This window comes from Triturus cristatus, chromosome 6 (assembly GCF_964204655.1).
Source record: "Triturus cristatus chromosome 6, aTriCri1.1, whole genome shotgun sequence".
Classification (NCBI taxonomy): domain Eukaryota; kingdom Metazoa; phylum Chordata; class Amphibia; order Caudata; family Salamandridae; genus Triturus; species Triturus cristatus.
Genome location: NC_140589.1, coordinates 1589549624 through 1589567897, shown reverse-complemented (window position 1 = coordinate 1589567897; position 18274 = coordinate 1589549624). Strand labels below are relative to the sequence as shown.

Below are 18274 nucleotides of genomic sequence, written 5' to 3'. Positions count from 1 at the left end.
GTCAAAGAGGACGTTGAGCGACTGCCGCGGTGAGGTGAGATACAGGAGAATATCGTCCGCATACAGCGAGACCCGATCTTCGAAGCCCGGGGCCCACCGGATCCCTCTAAGCGAGGGCTCCCAGCGGAGCCAAGCAGCGAGTGGCTCCAGGGCGAGAGCAAAGAGCAAAGGGGACAACGGGCACCCCTGCCTCGTGCCCCTGCCGAGGGCAAAGGGCCGAGAGACCCGCCCATTCACCACCACCTGAGCCATGGGTCCCGTGTAAAGAAGCTTCACCCAGCCAATAAATCCTTCCCCAAAGCCAAATTTAGCCAAGACAGCCCAGAGGAATGGCCACTCGATGGTGTCAAAAGCCATCGTGGCATCCAAAGAAACCAGCACGGCCGGTTCGGAGAGGAGCTCCGCCCTGGCCAGGGCGCCGTGAAGACGCCGCAAGTTAAGAGCGGTGTTGCGGTGCGGGATGAAGCCGCATTGGTCCGGATGAATAAGATCGCACACGACGCTCAACAAACGATTGGCAAGGACTTTCGCCAGGATTTTAGGCTCTGCATTTAGCAGTGAAATAGGCCGGTAAGAAGTACAGCGGTCTCGCGGCTTGCCCTCCTTGGGGATCACGACTATCGTGGCCAAACGCTGGTCAGCCGGAAGGGAACCCGCCGCAAGAGACTCACGGAACATGCGACTGAGGAAGGGCGCAAGCCTATCAGGGCGCAATTTATATAGCTCAATGGGCAGACCGTTGGGACCCATAGCCTTGCCCGAGCGAAGGGAGCGGATCGCGGTCGCTATTTCATCCGCCGACAAGGGGGCGTCCAGCCGCTCACGGTCCTCAACGGACAGGCCGGGCAAGGCAATATCCCTCAGTAGAAGGCGAGAGTCGTCCTCATCTCTGTCAGTCACTGGGGAGTACACAGCCCGGAGGTGGTCGGTGAAACATTCCACAATCTCATCCGGCTCAGTCACACACACACCATCCGCAGCACGCAACTCCGGGACCACACGATTCACTCTCTCCTTTTTGTCCAGCCACGCAATCAACTTTCCCGCCTTGTCCCCGGCGTCGTACAGTCGACCCTGCTGCTCCCTATACATAGTTTTGGCCGCGTCAGTGACCAGGGACCTATATTCAAACTGTTTAAGGCTAAGGGCATGGAGCCCGTCCGGAGTGACATTCGCCTCCAAGGCCGACTCCAGCCCCGAGATGTCAGTCTCCAGCCTCACCACTGCCTCACTCTTGACCCTCTTAGCCACCACTATCTGGGAGAGGGCGTGTCCGCGGATCACGGTTTTAAAGGCTTCCCACAGGGACATTGCAGACGACACCGACCCCTCGTTATCAAGGAAGTATTGGTCCATAGCCTTAACCAGGCTGTCGCGAGTCGTAGGGTCTCGCAGGTACCATGGGTTAATGGGAGCGATCCGCCCTGCAGACCGCGACCCGGTGTCAAAAAGAAGCCACAGCGGAGAATGGTCGGAGATGCCCCGCGCCAGGTGCCTGACCTCTCTAATCCGACCAGTCTGCGCTGCGGGCATAAGGAAGTAGTCTAACCTAGAGAGACTCCCATGCGCCCCCGAGTGAAAGGTGAACTGACATTGGGTCGGATGCATTAATCTCCAGCTATCCACCAGGCCGAAGGTCTCCAACATCCCACCCAGCCATGCCTGGGCAGCGGGGAGGGTCCTTGGTGGGTGACGATCCAGTTCACCCGAAACCACAGAATTAAAGTCCCCGCCCATGAGCAGGAGGCTGTCCGGAAGGTCAAGCAGCATTCGACCCAAGTCAGTGAAGGTGGAGTTCTGGAGGCCCGGGGGGACGTAGACTGAAACCAGGGTAAGGGGCTGCCCCTCCCACCTCCCAATCAAACACACATAGCGCCCTCTGTCATCCGAGACTATCTTAGTGATCTCCACCGGAAGGGAGGTTCGCAGGAGAATGCCCACCCCCCTGGAACTAGTTGTGAAACCAGAATGGGCTACGAGGCGATATCCCCCCCTGTTCATTGCATGACAAACATTACCAACCAGATGCGTCTCCTGGAGAAACACCACATCAGGAGTCAAACGACGCAAATATTGCAGCACTACACCCCGCTTGATACGGTCCCCCAACCCATTGACGTTCCATGACATAAGCCTCAACCCGTCCCCCCCCATCCCCTCCAATAGATCAAGGGTCCCCCAGCCTGCAGCACAGTTCCCAGATGTGGACAAAAATCAATACCTCGCCCTGTAAACAAAAAACACACAACAAAACAACCCCTCCTCCCCCCCAACCCCACCCCAAGTCCAACTCCCCCCACCCTGCACCCCTGCGGGCCAAAAAACCCCCCCAACTTGCAGTGTGCCTGTCGCCCCACTAACCCCATTCTACGAAAAGACCCCGGAGGAGGAAAGGGACCCGTCCCCGCCCGCCCCCCTCACAGGTCCTGGTGAAACACAATATACAAAAGAAGTAAGACTCAACTGAACAGTGCAAAACGGCAAAATCAAGGACCAAAAGTCATTCTAAAGGGGACCCGTCACCTGCGGTGCCCGCAGAGGGTCCGGGACGGCCACCTCCGTCCGGCAGCGAGTCCAGCCAGTCACTTGCGGCCACAGGAGAGTCAAAAAAGGCTGTCCGATCCCCATGTTCCACTCGGAGTTTTGCAGGGTAGAGCATCGAATACTTTAGGCCCAGCTCGCGGAGACGACGCTTCACCCCTTGGAATCCCATCCGCTGTTTCTGGACCAGTTGCGTGAAGTCCGGATAAAAATTGATGGTCGAGTTCTCGTGACGAACCGGGCCGTGGGTCCGTGAGGCCTGCAGAATAGCGTCGCGGTCCCTGTAGTGGAATAGTTTGGCCACGATAGGCCTCGGGGGGGCCCCCGGCCGTGGCCGACCGCCCGGAACTCGATGGGCCCGCTCCACGGCAAAGAACTTACTTAGGCCAGCCGGGGACAACTGTTGCAGGATAAGTTCCTCGACCACGAGGTCAACCGGGCGGCTGTCGGAGGACTCCGGTACACCTATGACGCGGATGTTGTTGCGTCGGGCCCGTCCCTCGAAGTCCTCAAGCCGCCGGGCCATATGATCGTTGACCACCCTGATGTCTCCAAGCGCGGCCCGCAGATCCGACACCTCCGCACCGAGGGTGGAGGTCCGTGCATCGAGGGCCTGGACCCTCTCGTTAGTTTTGGAGAGGTCGGCCCGGATCAGGGTGACATCAATCGCAACAGTGTCGATCTTACGGGCCAGGGCCTCGTATTGCGTGGCGATGGTTTCCCTGATGCCAGCAATGGCGCCCATAATGTCCTGCAGGGAAAGTTCCGTAGAGACGTTCGTGCCTCCTCCTGCAGCGTCCGGGGGGAGGCCAACAGCGCCAGGGGACCCTCTGCCCTGGGTGTAGCGGTCCATGTTGTTGCTCTGGACCGCTCCCCCGCGGAGGGAGGCCTTGGTCTTGCGCCCCTCGGGACCCCCTTTGCCCCCCATGTGAACACGGTCACTCAAGGGGACCTCCAATCAAGAGGTGTAAGGGCACCAGCAAGAAGAACTCAAAATGTCGGTATAGGGGGTCCGAGGCGATAGGCACTCTAGTGGCAGGTGGAGGAAAACCTCGTGCAGAGGCCCAGGAAGCACCTCGCCACCCCGAGCGCACCCGCCAGCTGGTCTCCTAAAGTCCAAAACCGAAACCGAAAGTGGTGGATCGGCAACTGGCACCGCGCTGAAGCCGCTGTTGTTCAATTGCAGCCCGGCCCCACGGGTCACCTTCACCCCGGTCACCTCCGTCGGGTGGGTCCCAAAAGTTCCGACGACGACAACTCAGGATTCCCAGGTCCGAGTTGATTTTTGAAAAGAGATATGTGCTCAGCTGGTCTTCATCTCCCAGATTCCATAAACCACATCAGGATATTCTCAGGATAAATTCCGAGGAGCAGAAAGGGTCCGGGGAGCCCTGTGCTCACGCGACCATCTTGGATGCGCGCTAGGCTCCTCCTCCTATTTTGCTTATTTTTAACTAATATTATTAGTTATTAAAAATCAAATGCAATCCACTCACCCCCCACCTTAGAGTGCTCCACTAGCTCCCCGACCAAAAAAATGTGCCAATTCAAACTGCTGATCCATGCCTACACGGCCCTCAACAACAAAGGACCAGCCTACCTCAACCACAGACTGAATTTCCACCAACCCAGCAGACAGCTAAGCTCTGCCTTCCTCTCCCTTGCCCACATACCCTGCTCCCACAAAAGCAGAATCTGCGGCCGCGCCTTCTCCTACCTAGCTGCCAAGACCTGGAAAGGCCTCCCACTCTACCTCCGGACTGCACCCACCCTACAGAAGTTCATGGAGGGCCTAAAAACCTGGATGTTCGACTGCCAACTCTTTCTAATATCTGTTTGCAAAAAATATCTAACAGATGTTTGATGTGTTTAATTTTGCACTAGAGGTTTTGTTTTTATTCTTCATGTTTGCAAACATGTTCACTCTTTCATATGAAAGAGCTATGCACCAATGCTGTAAGTGATTCGTGGGAAAGGTGATGGTACATGATAAGTATATTGCAAGTGACCTCATGGCTCCATAAACTTATAAAGGAATGAGGCCGACATATGGTTATGGAACTCCTCGGTGACTTGCAATGTTCTAATAATGTACGGCCGGGGTACTTTATCCCTTATATAATTGTACCCAAACCACTTCCAAGAAGGGCATAACACTATAGACCACAAATCTTTCAAACACTCTACAGGCCATGGATACATCATAAGGTTTGCTTTACTTTTCCTTTTGTTTCTTGAAAAGCATTGTAGCTTTGAATTGTGTCCTGAAAATCATTGTCTTTTTGAGGAGGAAAATAGATTGACCTAATTTCTCAGACAGGAAGAAGCAGCAGTACATCTTGGTGGTGTTGTTGTTCACCGGAGTATATAACAATCATGGGGCTCCTAGACAAATTATTAACCTTTGTGTTTTCACCAAACTGACCTGTGCAAGTCAAGACTCTGGCCTGACATATCTAACGTAGAGTTCTATGAACAAGGCTCAGTGCTGGGGTCTAAATGGTAAGACTCAGGGCTCTCAACAAGGTGTTAAACATTGGACTGACATTCAAAAGGATAAATAATGCAGGATTTCTATGAACAAGAGTCTGAATGAGGTTAAAAGTGACAGGGCCATAGTATTACAGTAAAGGCACTGGTCAAGGTCAAGAAGAAGTGATCCTTTCAAGGCCTTGATTGGTTTTCACGACTCTCAAGCATCTAATCGTCAATCATCATTAACTGGACTAAACTGTCAACGTTACCGTACATTGCATATATATTTGCACAAACAATTCATACAAAATCCTAACAGAAACACTAAAAACATGAAAAAACGAAATAGCATGCATTTCCTGTTTGTGCATCCAGGATCCACAAACCCATTCCCATAGCCAACAGTACTGCCCCATCGCTGCTCTGATTTAGGAAATAGTTGAATACTCACCTCTTACATCACAATGCATTAATCATCGACTACCCAGCTTCCTCCTACTAATTGTTGACTTTTTGCTGGTCTTTGATAATGAGAAGTACACTGCTGCCTTTTGGCTAGGTGTGCTCCATAGAAATACCATATGCTTAAATATATACATAAATAGACTGAATCAATGTCTATTGAAATGTAAATTGTTTGCCATTACTTATGTGAATTTGTTTTAGATGCGTGATGCAAAGAAATGCACCAAATTTAAATGAAGATTGAAACAAACTGTCTATACTTACTTCTTTCTTTTTCTGTTTGCAAATGCACAGCAATGGCTTGGATAAGTAAGATTTGCCTCAATCAACTCAGCAAACTTTTCCAAAGGCGGCAGTTTTTTTAAGTAGTAGTTGAACCTGGCTCTGAATTTCTTGATGTTTTCTAATCCATTGTTAGGCAGAAAATTAATCCTTGTTCTTGAAATGTCCCTTTGGAAAGAAGGAAAACATCCTTATATATTATTTATAGAGTTCATAAAATCATTTCATAACCTGTGCACAATTCAAAATGCAGATCCAAGCAAAACCATTCTTTAACAGCATAAATGCACTGTTAGAAATATAGTTTCCAAAGAGTTAAATTGATTCTACACTGTTTTACCACTTTTGGGCTTAGTATTGCTTAACACATTCATAGTGCAGAGTTAATTTAATAAATTGAATGTTGAAGGGGGGAAAAATAATTTATTTAATGCAGAGAAACATGGATATGGGTAGCTTTTTACTATAAACACACTTATAAGGTGCAAATTAATTTGCGGCAACAAATGGCATTAGAGTTAAGGGAGGGAAGTAAACTTTGCTCCGCCAGCAGAGTTTGTGGAGTTTTGCTCCACTTGGAGTGTAGATATAGGCAAAAACTCAGCTAACCGCCGCACAGCAGAGTTTATGGGTCCTCACAACACCCTGCTCTTAAATGTGTTGCTTATTTTAACCATTTCTTGTGATTAGGTAGGTTTGGTTTGTTTTGAGCGCTTTTGGCATGACTTGCACCCAATTTGGCCCTTTTTAAGGTGGGTTGAGCTTCTTTTGAATTTCAACGATGGCAAGCTTACAGTGCAGAGCAGGTAGCCCAGGTAATGTGGACCCCCAGAACAAGGGGTAACAAAGAGAAATTGGCGGGGCATCGGGCAGAACTCGGGAGGAGCTGAGCTTGTAGGTGGATGCAGTGGGCTGGAAGGAGTGTGTGTAAGTGGTGTTTGAGGGTATGTCACTGTAACTAAGGATGTAGCTAAAATGGTGGGCTTGGAGCTAGCTGATAGCCAGGGCAGCAAATAGACACCGTTGCCATTCTAATAACCTGTAATACAGTACCATCTCTTTTTTTACCCATACAAGTCTAAAGGTTGTTACAAACGGGACACTTCCTGCAGCCACATAACTTTACATGAGCATGCAGTATCAATTACTGAAATGAAAGGCACAGCATGGAAGATTTGGTAAGTGCCGTAGGGTGTGTTTTTATCACTGCTGTTAATTAATAGAATGCATGGACTACACAGAAACAGTGTTAGTGAGCGAGCCTATGTGTAATCAAGAGTGAAGAGGAGGCAGGAAGGGAGCTGGAACACGGTCAACAGATGCGACTCCCCATTTCACTGACATCCAGAATATGGTGCTTCTCAATATCACAAACAAGAAGAAGAGAGAGAGAATGAAAACTTGTCATCTTCGTTTGACTATATATACCAGACAACAAGAGCGAGTACCCTGATTACCTATCAAGAGTTCCTAAAGAGTCTCTAACTCTCAGCAAAATGGGGGAACCCTAAGGGTTTCTTTAGAAAACCCTCACTCACCAACGTTGTTGGTGACATGCTTTATCACTGGGTTCTCTCCCTGGAAGCTGCGTACCTCCAAGGTGTCCTTCGATGCCTGATTACAGCGGAGCAGTTTTTTTCAGTGAGGTGAAAAAGTCTAAGTGATTTAAAATTGACTCATGGTCATCTACCTAGAAAGGTAGTTTAATAATGGTGTTTAACTGCTGACCAGTACTAAAGTGCTTATGCTCTCTCCCTAAAACATGGTAAGATTGACTTACACCCAATTGGCATATTGAATTTAACAATATTTAATTTACTTGTATGTTCCTAGTAAAATGGTACTACATGTCCCTTGGGCCTGAATTGAGTAAATGACAGAGCTAGATAACTAAATCATATTGTATGGTTATACTTCTTGCTTTGCTCTGGAAGAATTGCTCTGGGCTATCACAAAAATATTAACAATAAAAAACACGGCCTACTTTGGACTTATTTATCCATTTTGGAAATATATCCAAACAAAATGACTTAGCTATCCAGCCCTCTCCTTCACCCAATGTATGTACCTTGTCTCAATGGGTTAGGGGTTTCCCATTTTTAGACATCTGAATCTAATTGGATATTACTCATTGAACTAGGACGGACCACTCCCGGGACATATTACTACCTTTAATCGGTCAAATGTACCCAAGGCCTGTAAATTAAATGCCAGTATTGGGCCTGTAGCACCTATAATGCAACCCCCTTAAGAAGCCTTTTAAACCATGTCTCAGGCCCCCATTGAAGCCTGTGTGTGCACCATTTCAGCCTGTCAAAATACACCTGAATCTTACTTTCTTATACATACAAGTCACCCTAGGGGAGGCCCTAAAAAGCTCATAGGGCAGGGTGTAGTGTATTCAAAAAGTTGGAAATGTACTTTTACATGTGCTGGTAGTGAAAAACTCTTAAATTCATTTTTCACTACTACAATGAGTACCTATCCATTGGATGACTTTGGTTTACCGTATGACATTTAATACTTAGTAACTTCCGATTGGTAGCAGGTAGGAAAATCGAGTTTGGTGTCTAAAGAATAGCAATTTAAACCCCCTTTAGTGATAAAGATGGATTATAAGTCACCATTCTAACAACGCCACTTTTAGAAAGTTGGCATTTTCTTGTCCTAACCATTTATTGCCTGAAGGTTGTATCCTGGGTCACATGACTAGAAGTAGCTGGCAGTTGGTCTTTGTGTAATGTTCCCAGACAATGAGACAAAGGGGGGATAGGTTTTGGCAGGATGGGCCATCTCTGACTTGACTGGCAGAGCTGTCACCTACCAAACTTGCAAATCACAAAGACTCTGCCTGTGTACACTCAAAAGGTTTTTGACACTAGTCTCTTATGCCATCAGATCAGATGGGTCTAGGGCAGAGAGACAAGAAATTCTGGAACCTCTGAGAGTGGAATCTTTTAGAAATTTCTCCTACTTCAAAGCTGGCACCTAAGATAAATAGAGGACCTTCAGATCCAACTCTTCAGTACATCTCCAGACCTGTGGAAGACTCGGAAGGACTGCTGTACTGCTCTGCTGCAAGAAGGACTGCTACACTGCTGTCCTGTTACCATGTTGCCCTGCTGTCTGATTGAAAAAGACTAGACCTTCATCTGGAACGCAGGACCAGCAGAGTGACTCCAAAGGCTAGTTGGCTGTCCTCCGGATGAGAGTCTTAGGGACAGAAAAAGCTCCAACCATCTTGAATGCAGCACCAGGATTTTGTCTGGTGTGAATCTTACCCCCTCAAGTGGTGCCACTCCAGTCATGGACCCTTGGAACTGGGCCTAAAGATACCCTACCAGCCCAGCTGTGGTCCAAGTAGTACCGTTGCAGAGCAACACATTGCCTCGCACCAGAACCACCTCTGTGCGACATATCCCTGATGCAGGACATCGCAGTTCTTTTGTACTGCCCTGCACAACACATACGAGGTGCAAGACTTCTCTCGCAGCCCCACAGCTGCTATGAGCTGCTATTCCACAACACAATCTTGATGCAAGAACTACCATTGCAGCCCCACAGCTCCTCACATCCAACACTGCGTGGCGCACCCTCGACGTGGGATCTCGCAACACTCTGCAACCAGGATTTGAGGTACTTGGTTCAGTGGACCTACATTGTTCCCTGTGTGTGGCCCGTGCTCCAGCATGGTCAGCCTGAACATGTAACTACCCTGGTCCGGCACAATCAGATAACCACAGTTGGTACTTAGATCTTTTAAAAACAATTTTTCTCTTGAATCTTTAAAATTGCATAATTCCTTTTCTACTGATTATATTTTTGTCATTTTGATCTCAAATCATTTAAAAAATGTACTCTATTTTTCTAAATTGGTGTGGGATTTTTCTTGTGTTGTGTTTTCACTTTATTTTTGGTTGAAGTGCTGCATACAAACTTTACACATTGCCTCTAAGTAAAACCTGACTGCTTTGTGCTGAGCTACCATAGGGTTGAGCACAGGTTAATTTGGGGTTTGCGTGAGGCTTCCCCCTGACAAGATTTACGGCTGCTGTTTGAGTTGGGGTTTACCCCTTCAACCAGTAACCCAATTTCTTACATGTTGTAAATCAGTTCAGCTCATTTAGTTTGCCCAGAATTTTAGCTTTCTGATCTCCCGGCTTAGGACCTTTATTTTGGGTGAATCTCCCTACATGAGACTCACTCTCAGTAATTGCATGGTAAATTGGACTGCAAAGTGAACGTGAACAACCGTGCACATGCATGTGCACACAGGCAACATCTGCACAGGACAGATTACAGTCATACGCAGCCTGGTAGCTGCACACAAGCAACCTGCCTGTGGCAGTTTTAAACTGCAAATTTGATCTGCCAAAATACCCCTTATGATAGGCCTAAACCTACCTTTAAATAATAATGTCATCCATATGTAGGCCTTATTGCCCATAATGGCAGATATATAAATGTTGGACATGTTGAAATTTATGTTGAACATGTTTTTACAGTGCAATAGCCCCCAAAATGATATTTACTCTAGCAAGGTTGGCTGGTGTGCTAAATTCTGATTAGTTGCAGCTAGAAAAATACTTCTTATACTCTTTTGAGTTACAATTAAAAGACCTCTTTAACTGTGGAGTTGGATTTTTAATTTATAAATGCCACTTTTAGAAAGTTTTAAAGACTACAATGGGTTCTGTCAAGTCCTGCAATACTTAGCTGAGAATTGTGAGCAAATGTTGAACAATCAACATCTTTATCAAAGGATCACTAAATGATCTCTTTTTAAGAGTATGGAATGTCTTAATAATCAAGACTAGCAATTAATATCACCTCCCACTGAATGTAGCCACTAAAATGCTTAATTATTTTGCAAAAATTAGTAAACAGCAAAATTAAATGTATACCACACAACATAAGAGGCAATTTCTAGTTTGGTATATTCATTGTCAATTAACCAACATTACTTTCAATCAAGCAATTTCCTTTACATATTTGCTTTTCATTTGGAAAAACATAGATTACATACATGGTGCGAATATACACATCCCAGTGTTTATATACAAAATACATGAAACAATAAAAACATACAACATCAAATGTCTGAATTCAAAAGTTCGGAATAACTGATTATCATCGTTATCTATTTTAGGATAACTGACACAGGACATTAGACTTTGCCTTTGTGGTCTTTAAAATTGCATACCCAGGTTCTGAGGGACACTGGGCAACCCCATTATATTTAATACTTTTAGAAACTTGGCATATGTCTGCCCAAGGTTTCAGGTAGTATCGAGCTTCCGGGGCTGGTGGTGGGTCTCCAACTGAACTGAGAAATGCATATTGAAGTCAGAAAGTGCACAAAACAGCCTGGGTGTAGAGGGGAGTGGGTCTTCTTGACAGAATAGGTGGGGAAGAGCTGGGCCCTGCCCTGATTACACTTCGAAGGGGTCTTCCCCAGCAAACACAAATAGACCTAACACCAGCTTTTTGTTTCACTAGCCAGTCCAAAGCCAAACCCAGGGAGCACCAGTAGCCAGGCTAAGGAGGAAGGTGGCACAGGGAGCCAGTGAAACCAGTTCCCCACAAAGAGCATCCTTTTTGGTGCCAGGATGCCTGCTGAAACAGTCCTGGTGGCTAGAGCTCACCACCAGGAGAAAAATGAGCCCAGGATCATTGAAATCATCCAAATGGAGCGGGAGCTATTCATCATTAAAGATTGCGACCAGCAAGTGCTGGCCAGGTGTGGTGCTGGCTAGGACAGTCAGGGCTGGGCTCCTTCAGCTGCCCCCACAGTTGCCTGCACCTGCATTTACAATGGGCAACGGCACCAAGGATTTGGAGTTAAAAATGAAAAAATGTGGATTTCCAGAGCAGCGGGAGTACTGCTACCATAATATTCACTGCTCCATGGAGGATGTGCCCTATAATGCTGTGCAGGATGCAATGTGCATATGTTGTTCTGTTTCTGGTGGCCCCAGGAGGGCAGGGGCACCACCAAAGTAAATGTCAAGTACTGTGGGGCTGTGGTGAGTGCAGTAGCCCCCCTAATAGTCATTTAAAAATTAACCCTACTCCCAGTTCAAAGGATGCATAACTTAGGGAGACGTTTTCACTATTTTCAAGCATTCCTAAAGATGGAATTTGTGTTCTACAGCCTGGAAGTCTGGGGGCCTCTAGTGGTTGGTTCTTTGGCTGTAGTTTATGTGGGCTAAAGGTGTATAAGAAAAAATCAGACATATGTTATGTTCATTTTAAATGTTTTATAGATGGTAAACTGCTAATAGTGGTTTTGACCAACATTGCAATGCTTTATTGACAGTATTGACTGCATTTAAACATCACCAGTGATTAAAGTAATATAATTGTTGCTTTTAACATGTAGATTAATGTTTTTTTTTAGTGAGGTGACTCTTGACAAAGCCAATAGGCTCGTCTTATATTTTAACATAGTGACCCTTGACAAAGCCAACAGCCTTGCACTCTGCTATTGTTGTGATGACCCTTGACAAAGCTGATAGGACTGTTTTATTTTGACATGACACCCCATTATGTTGTGATGTTCCATATGGTATGGGTGGGGGGTATTGTGATTTTAGGGGGACATAACCCATTAAAAGTGAAACGTGATTTCAGAATGTCACCAAAGGTAATTTCCTCTGATTGATATATATATATATATATAAATGTGTAGTTTTTAGTGTTGTATGTGTGATATATTTCCTTTTCCTTTTTCAAAGAAAAAACACTGACTGGACAATCAGTTGTTTAGGATTATTTTGTGTGCAAGCGAATGGGGATTACTAGCCCACTCCACCTTCCCAGAGTAGGCCTTAGACCGTTGTTCTTCGCACCCCTGAGAGAGTTAAGTGCTACAGTGAGGTGCTTGGTTCCCAGTAGGGGGAAATTTTGAGCCTGTTACTTGCACAGGCCTCACATTCTTTAAACTAATAACCCAATTTCCAACAGATATGAACTGTAATGGATGGTGGTAGGCATGAACAAGAAAGGAACCACTAAATAAACAATTCTTGAAAGGCTTGTTCATGCACTAGAGATTAGGAGAAAATTTAAATGGAAATAAATTTCCCTTGAACACTTACTCAGGGGCTGAATACGGATTTGGCGGTCCAATGGACCACCAAACCTGTGGTGGTGGTGCGGCTACTGATGCACCAGCGGTCCAACCGCCATATTCCAAGCTGGGTAGTTGGATGCTGCTACTGCCAGGGATCCATGATTCTTGCAGCAGTATGAGGCTTGCAATATGCTGCTGGTGCCACAGCAGCACCACCAAGCATATTACGAGTTTCCTCACCGCCACAGTTTTCATGGTGGTGAGCCCGCCATAAAAAGTGTGGCCTCCTTTTGCCTCAGAGGATGCAGTGCCTTCTAAGGCTCAGATATGAGCCTTTGAAAGGCACCACTGTGGGACCACCACTGCAGGACCGGCTGACCTGTAGTCCAATACGAATACGGCGGGAGGACAGATTATGGGTTTGGGGTTCTTGGAGTGGTACACTAGAGTGATGGCCTGCTCCAAGACCGCCAAAGCCCTCAGTAACATTTATTGGAATCAAACAATGAACTCGCCATTGAAACTTTGAGACAAAAAGAAAGGAGGAAGTCTAAACAGCTGCAATGACAATGGGTAGGGTGTCTGTTAGACCTATCATCCTCAGGGTGGTTTTCCTCCAAATCTTTGCTTTGAACCTCCACGTTTTGCTTTATTTTGTTGTTGGCCATTAGGACTCTGAGCACTTTATGAAATCAGTGCTAAGGTGCATGTGCTTCTTCCCTAAACAAAGTGTGTGATTGGTCTTCACATAATTTACATATTTAGTGTGCTTGAACGCCCCTTGTAAAGTGGTATACAATATACCCAGGACCTGTAATTTAAATGCTACTAGTGTACCTGCAGCACTGATTGTGCCACCCCCACCAGTAGCCTTTCAAACCTGTCTCAGGCCTGCCACTGCAGTGTCTGGGTGTGCAATTTACTGCCACTTTGACTTTGCATTCATAACTAATTGCCAAGCCATAAACTCAAGTTCTATTACATATAATTTAACCTTAAGGTAGGCCCTAGGTAGTCTAGTTGTCATTCATACACCTTTGTGGCAATGGAGGGACTTGAGAAGTCCAGCTTAGTAGGACGTCTGTGTGAGGCCTGTAATACTCTATTTCTTTCCCCACAGCATGACTATGGCCTTAGCTTAAGAATTTGTCTGAGTGCTGGGGGAACCCTCATGCCAGTTGTGTGGTATCCTGAAGCTGTGTCCAATCTCTAAAGGATAAAAATCAAACGGATGGAAAAGACAACATTTCTCAGCATCGTCCTGCAGTGCAGAAGTATCTAGTCGTGGACAGTCCTTGTAAGACCACTTTATCTCAAGGTACATTACTGCTCTATGACCTGCTAAAAGGTTGGAACTCTAAAACAGAAATATTGATTATAAAGTGCGGATGATAGAGGGCTCTTGGAGAAGTTACAGGGTAAGGCTGAGCTGATAAATAGTTAAGTAAATAGCTTGGATCAGAAATTTGCAACACTGAAATCCCAGGTGCCACCTGTATGGTATGACGCGCAATCATGTGAGTCCTTTAAAGATTGTGCAATAACTTCAGTTGTCCATTCATGAGAAGAAATCGACAATTTAGGCAATGTTGCAAGAGTTGTGAAGATCAGTATATTGAAGTTCTGTCACAGTCAGAGTGGGAGGTAATCAAGACCCTTTGTTTTGATTTCATAGTGAAAACAATTAAAAAAATTATCTTGTATTTCATTTAGTTGTTAATAATGTATTGAGGATTACAACCAGGTCAAGAACATAGGGTCCTGGTTGGAAGTTAAATGTACATTAGCCAGAATGATGGATCTGGCTTTCAGAAATAGTAGGATTCCAAAGGTGAAAAGAGCAGGCACAGACTGCCACAAAAGAGAATCTGTGATGAAACTGTGGATTTCAATTGTATTCCCTACCCCAGTTTGGATGACTGAACATAGAGGCACAAGTGTGGAATACCACGGTCCACAGGGGCAGGATCAGCTCCATTTTGTTGTGTAAAACTCTGGATAGACCACCCCATGCTGTGTGGAAGATGGTATCTGGTGCTGCAGTGTCATTGCACCAACAGTTCATTAATGAAAACATATATTAGGCTGATAAACCTAAACAAATCAAATGCCACTTACCTACCGGTAAAGGAGAGATCACCCATTTATCTCAGTAGGAGAAAAAACTGATTGTCATGTGGGAGAAGAGAACTCTTGTAGTACAAAGTTGCAATAGTAATTAACTTTAAAATACGTATTGGGAGAAAGTGCAATGAAATTCTTCATTTAGAATTCAGAAAGATGTATGTTTTAAATGTTATGGTGACAATGACGTCTACATGACATGGATGAGTCGGAATGGAATAAATAATAATAATAATAATATTATCCTGGTCATGTATTATTGACACAAAATTGACAGTTCGCAGCACTATTGATAGCAGATGTTACTACACATCCACCTCAGAACGAGTGAGCACTCAAATGCCTGCACCATGTATTTTGAAAGAACACAGAGAGATGTTAATGTATGGGAATGTGGGACTGTACATCCATCTTACATCAATTGGAGGTGGCCATTCTTTGTTGTAAATTATACCTACTGATACCCTTCATAAATAAAGGGAATGATTTAGGACCACAACGGCCTAATCCAATACCTCATATGCTTCCCAATGCCATAACATTTAAAACAAAAATCAGTTGATTGAGTCGTAGTTTGGTCTTTGCTCAGCTGGATACATGGTATGCAGCCTAGCAATGCCCATAGGGCTGAAAGAGCTTCATCCCCCCCACCCACGTCATGTGCCTCAGCCTGGGCGCTGCTGCAGCTCGAGCTGCTGTGGGCTTGGCTGGGCAGTGTCTGGAGTCTTATCTCCAGCACACCCACGTTTTTTACAAGTCTTTAAAGACCATTTGCATATTTACATTCCTTTGTTAATTGGTTACAGAGGCTTAGTTTTTTTTCTGGTTCCAGTAATCCCTGAGCCCCCCACTCTGCCTATCCCTTACATTTGCATTTTACATTTACTGTTGTAGTGTGAGAATGCATTTCATGAAAAGGAATATAAAGTAGGGTTTCAAAAGAAAAATGCCACCCATGTTTTGATTAAAGAGCCTGCAAATACCTTGTCTTGACACTAAATAGGGTTATACATAAAAAAAGTATGTATTAATTTGTAATGTGGCTTTTCTGTCTTTGTTCCCTTTAATTATCAGTCATGGATCATCCAGGGAGCCCTGGAACACAATTAAAAGTGCTTTCTATTTAAATTTGCTGTTCTAAGTATGCACATATAAGTGCTGAAAATACATCTTTAGGTGACTGTTTATTTTTGTACCATTGTGGACATCACAATAATGAGCTGGCAACCCAATCATAAGACTGAAAGTTTGTTGCAGAATCAGCACATTATTTTTTTCCTCCACCCTCGATCCCTGATTAATGCCATTATAGCAATTGTTCAACTTATATCTGAAACCCTACACTGCCATCAATAACATGCTGAGTTACTTCAAGTATCTGGGAAACCACCCTACATTCAGACAACTCATTCCTCATTCTCGCCTTTCACTTTCATGCTTACCCTGCACTCACAGCGATCACAATGCACTCACACCGATCACCATGGACTCACACAATTCACCCGCTCACCCTGCACTCACAGTGATCACTCTGCACTCACAATGCACTTGCGCTGTTCACCCTGTACCTCACCCTGAAGTCACACAAGCACACTACTCACCCAGCACTCATGTGACACTTCACTCAACTGTCCCCCTCACTGCTCAATCTGCAATCTCACGCAAACAAGCCCATCAATAACCATGCATTCATTCTTCCCACTCTGCACTTACATCCACACCCAAATTCATATGGTTACCTCACTCACCCTGCAGTCACTCATCTTACCCTACTTTAGCACTGTTGCATCGCTCACCGTGCAATCAAATGGGCAGTCCTGGGCACACAGCACAGAGGGTTAATGTGCCTGCTACAAAGAACGTGTACCATGCAGATCACAGAACTGAGTGTGAGTAAACTATGAGTAGGGCTAGAATACAAAAAAATAAATGTTTGTCAGAAAGGTGCTATAGAGAGATAAGTTGCATTGTTGGTGAGTGGTAGTGAAGGAATTCATGGAGAAAGAGAAAATGGGGGACGGGCATCAAAAAAGACTGTTCCACCCTGTGCGACCATTGCTAGGGCCAGCCCTGGCTGGGAGTCAGTGGCGGCTCTTACACGCGTCGCCCCACTGCCAAGAGCAGCAAAGAAAGGAAAAAATGTAATTATAATAACAGAATGTTATTATCATTTTATTTTGTCCTCCCGCTGCGGCATTGCGTGAGAGGGCAGGGGAATTGCAGGGGAGGAGTGGTAGACACTCCTATGCGCAACAACTGTTTGGTCAGCCTTCTTGGGCCGCCCAAAACAGTGATGTTCATTCCCCTGTTCTCCATGCAGGCTGCATTAAAGCCTTCATGGACAACATGCCCACCCCTACAGCCCCTGGCTGAGCACTTTTTACAGCACTTAGACCAATCACAATGCTCCATTGGAGCGTTGTGATTGGCTTAGGGATGGAGTTAGACACAGGAGAGCTGGAGAGAAGACGCAGGATCTGGCAGGGGCAAGAGCCTCACCGGCACCCACCCTTCCACCCGTGAGCCATGCCGGCCACCCCTGCTGGGAGTGTTAGCCCCCCCCCTCCCGAAGTTCATGTTTAGTTGCTTCCTGATGATATGCCACATTTCTCTATATGGCTAGAACTAGATTAATAAAGAAGATAGCCAGTAGCAGTGAATCTGTCTGACAGTCATAGAGCTGCCCGTGAACTTGATTGGCATTGCTACTTAAATAGCATAGAATGAAGTAATGGTCTCCGTGTAAGGCTGGCAGTGACATTGGTCTTTAGGGATGCTGGACCTGACTATTATTTGGCCTAACCTGCTACTTTCTTTCAATCATTCAAAACTAGGAACATTCTTTAACTGTAGCTTCTGCTTGTCCATCTTATTTGCAGTTGTAGTTACATTTGAGCTCAATTGCATCTCAACAATGTGGCCTTCTTTCAGCATTATTTGTATCCACTCTGAGCTGTATGTAGTTTTGCCGACGGGAGTTAATAAGGAAATTATTTTTATAGAAAGTTGTCCTTTAAGCCCTGAGCAACTTTCAAACTATTGTCATAACTTATTAGATGATGGCTAATATGAAGCATTCTGAAGGTCCTTATTCCATACAGGCAATTCCATTTATTAAACGGCTAATTTCCATTTGCCAACATACCAGATTAACCAAGATCACGTTTACGTCCTTATAAAACAATCGCAGTACTATAATTTGATTGGTTTAGATCCTGTGGTACATTCAACATAGTTTTCAGCAGACAAATCATCTAAAGCCATTTCAAAGCCAATGACAAGTTGAGTTACACTTAATAATCAGTTGATGTT

The 18274-nt window shown here is 45.5% G+C and overlaps 1 protein-coding gene across 1 annotated transcript in view; it reads right to left on the bottom strand.

Annotated features, from left to right (window-relative positions):
• FSHR (follicle stimulating hormone receptor) overlaps positions 1 to 18274 on the bottom strand; it is a 2004148-nt gene that overhangs the window by 123649 nt on the left and 1862225 nt on the right. Inside the window, exon 9 of the mRNA XM_085609366.1 lies at positions 5746 to 5931. Within this exon, the coding sequence (XP_085465492.1) occupies positions 5746 to 5931 (186 nt within the window). The remainder of the gene's footprint in view (positions 1 to 5745; positions 5932 to 18274) is intronic.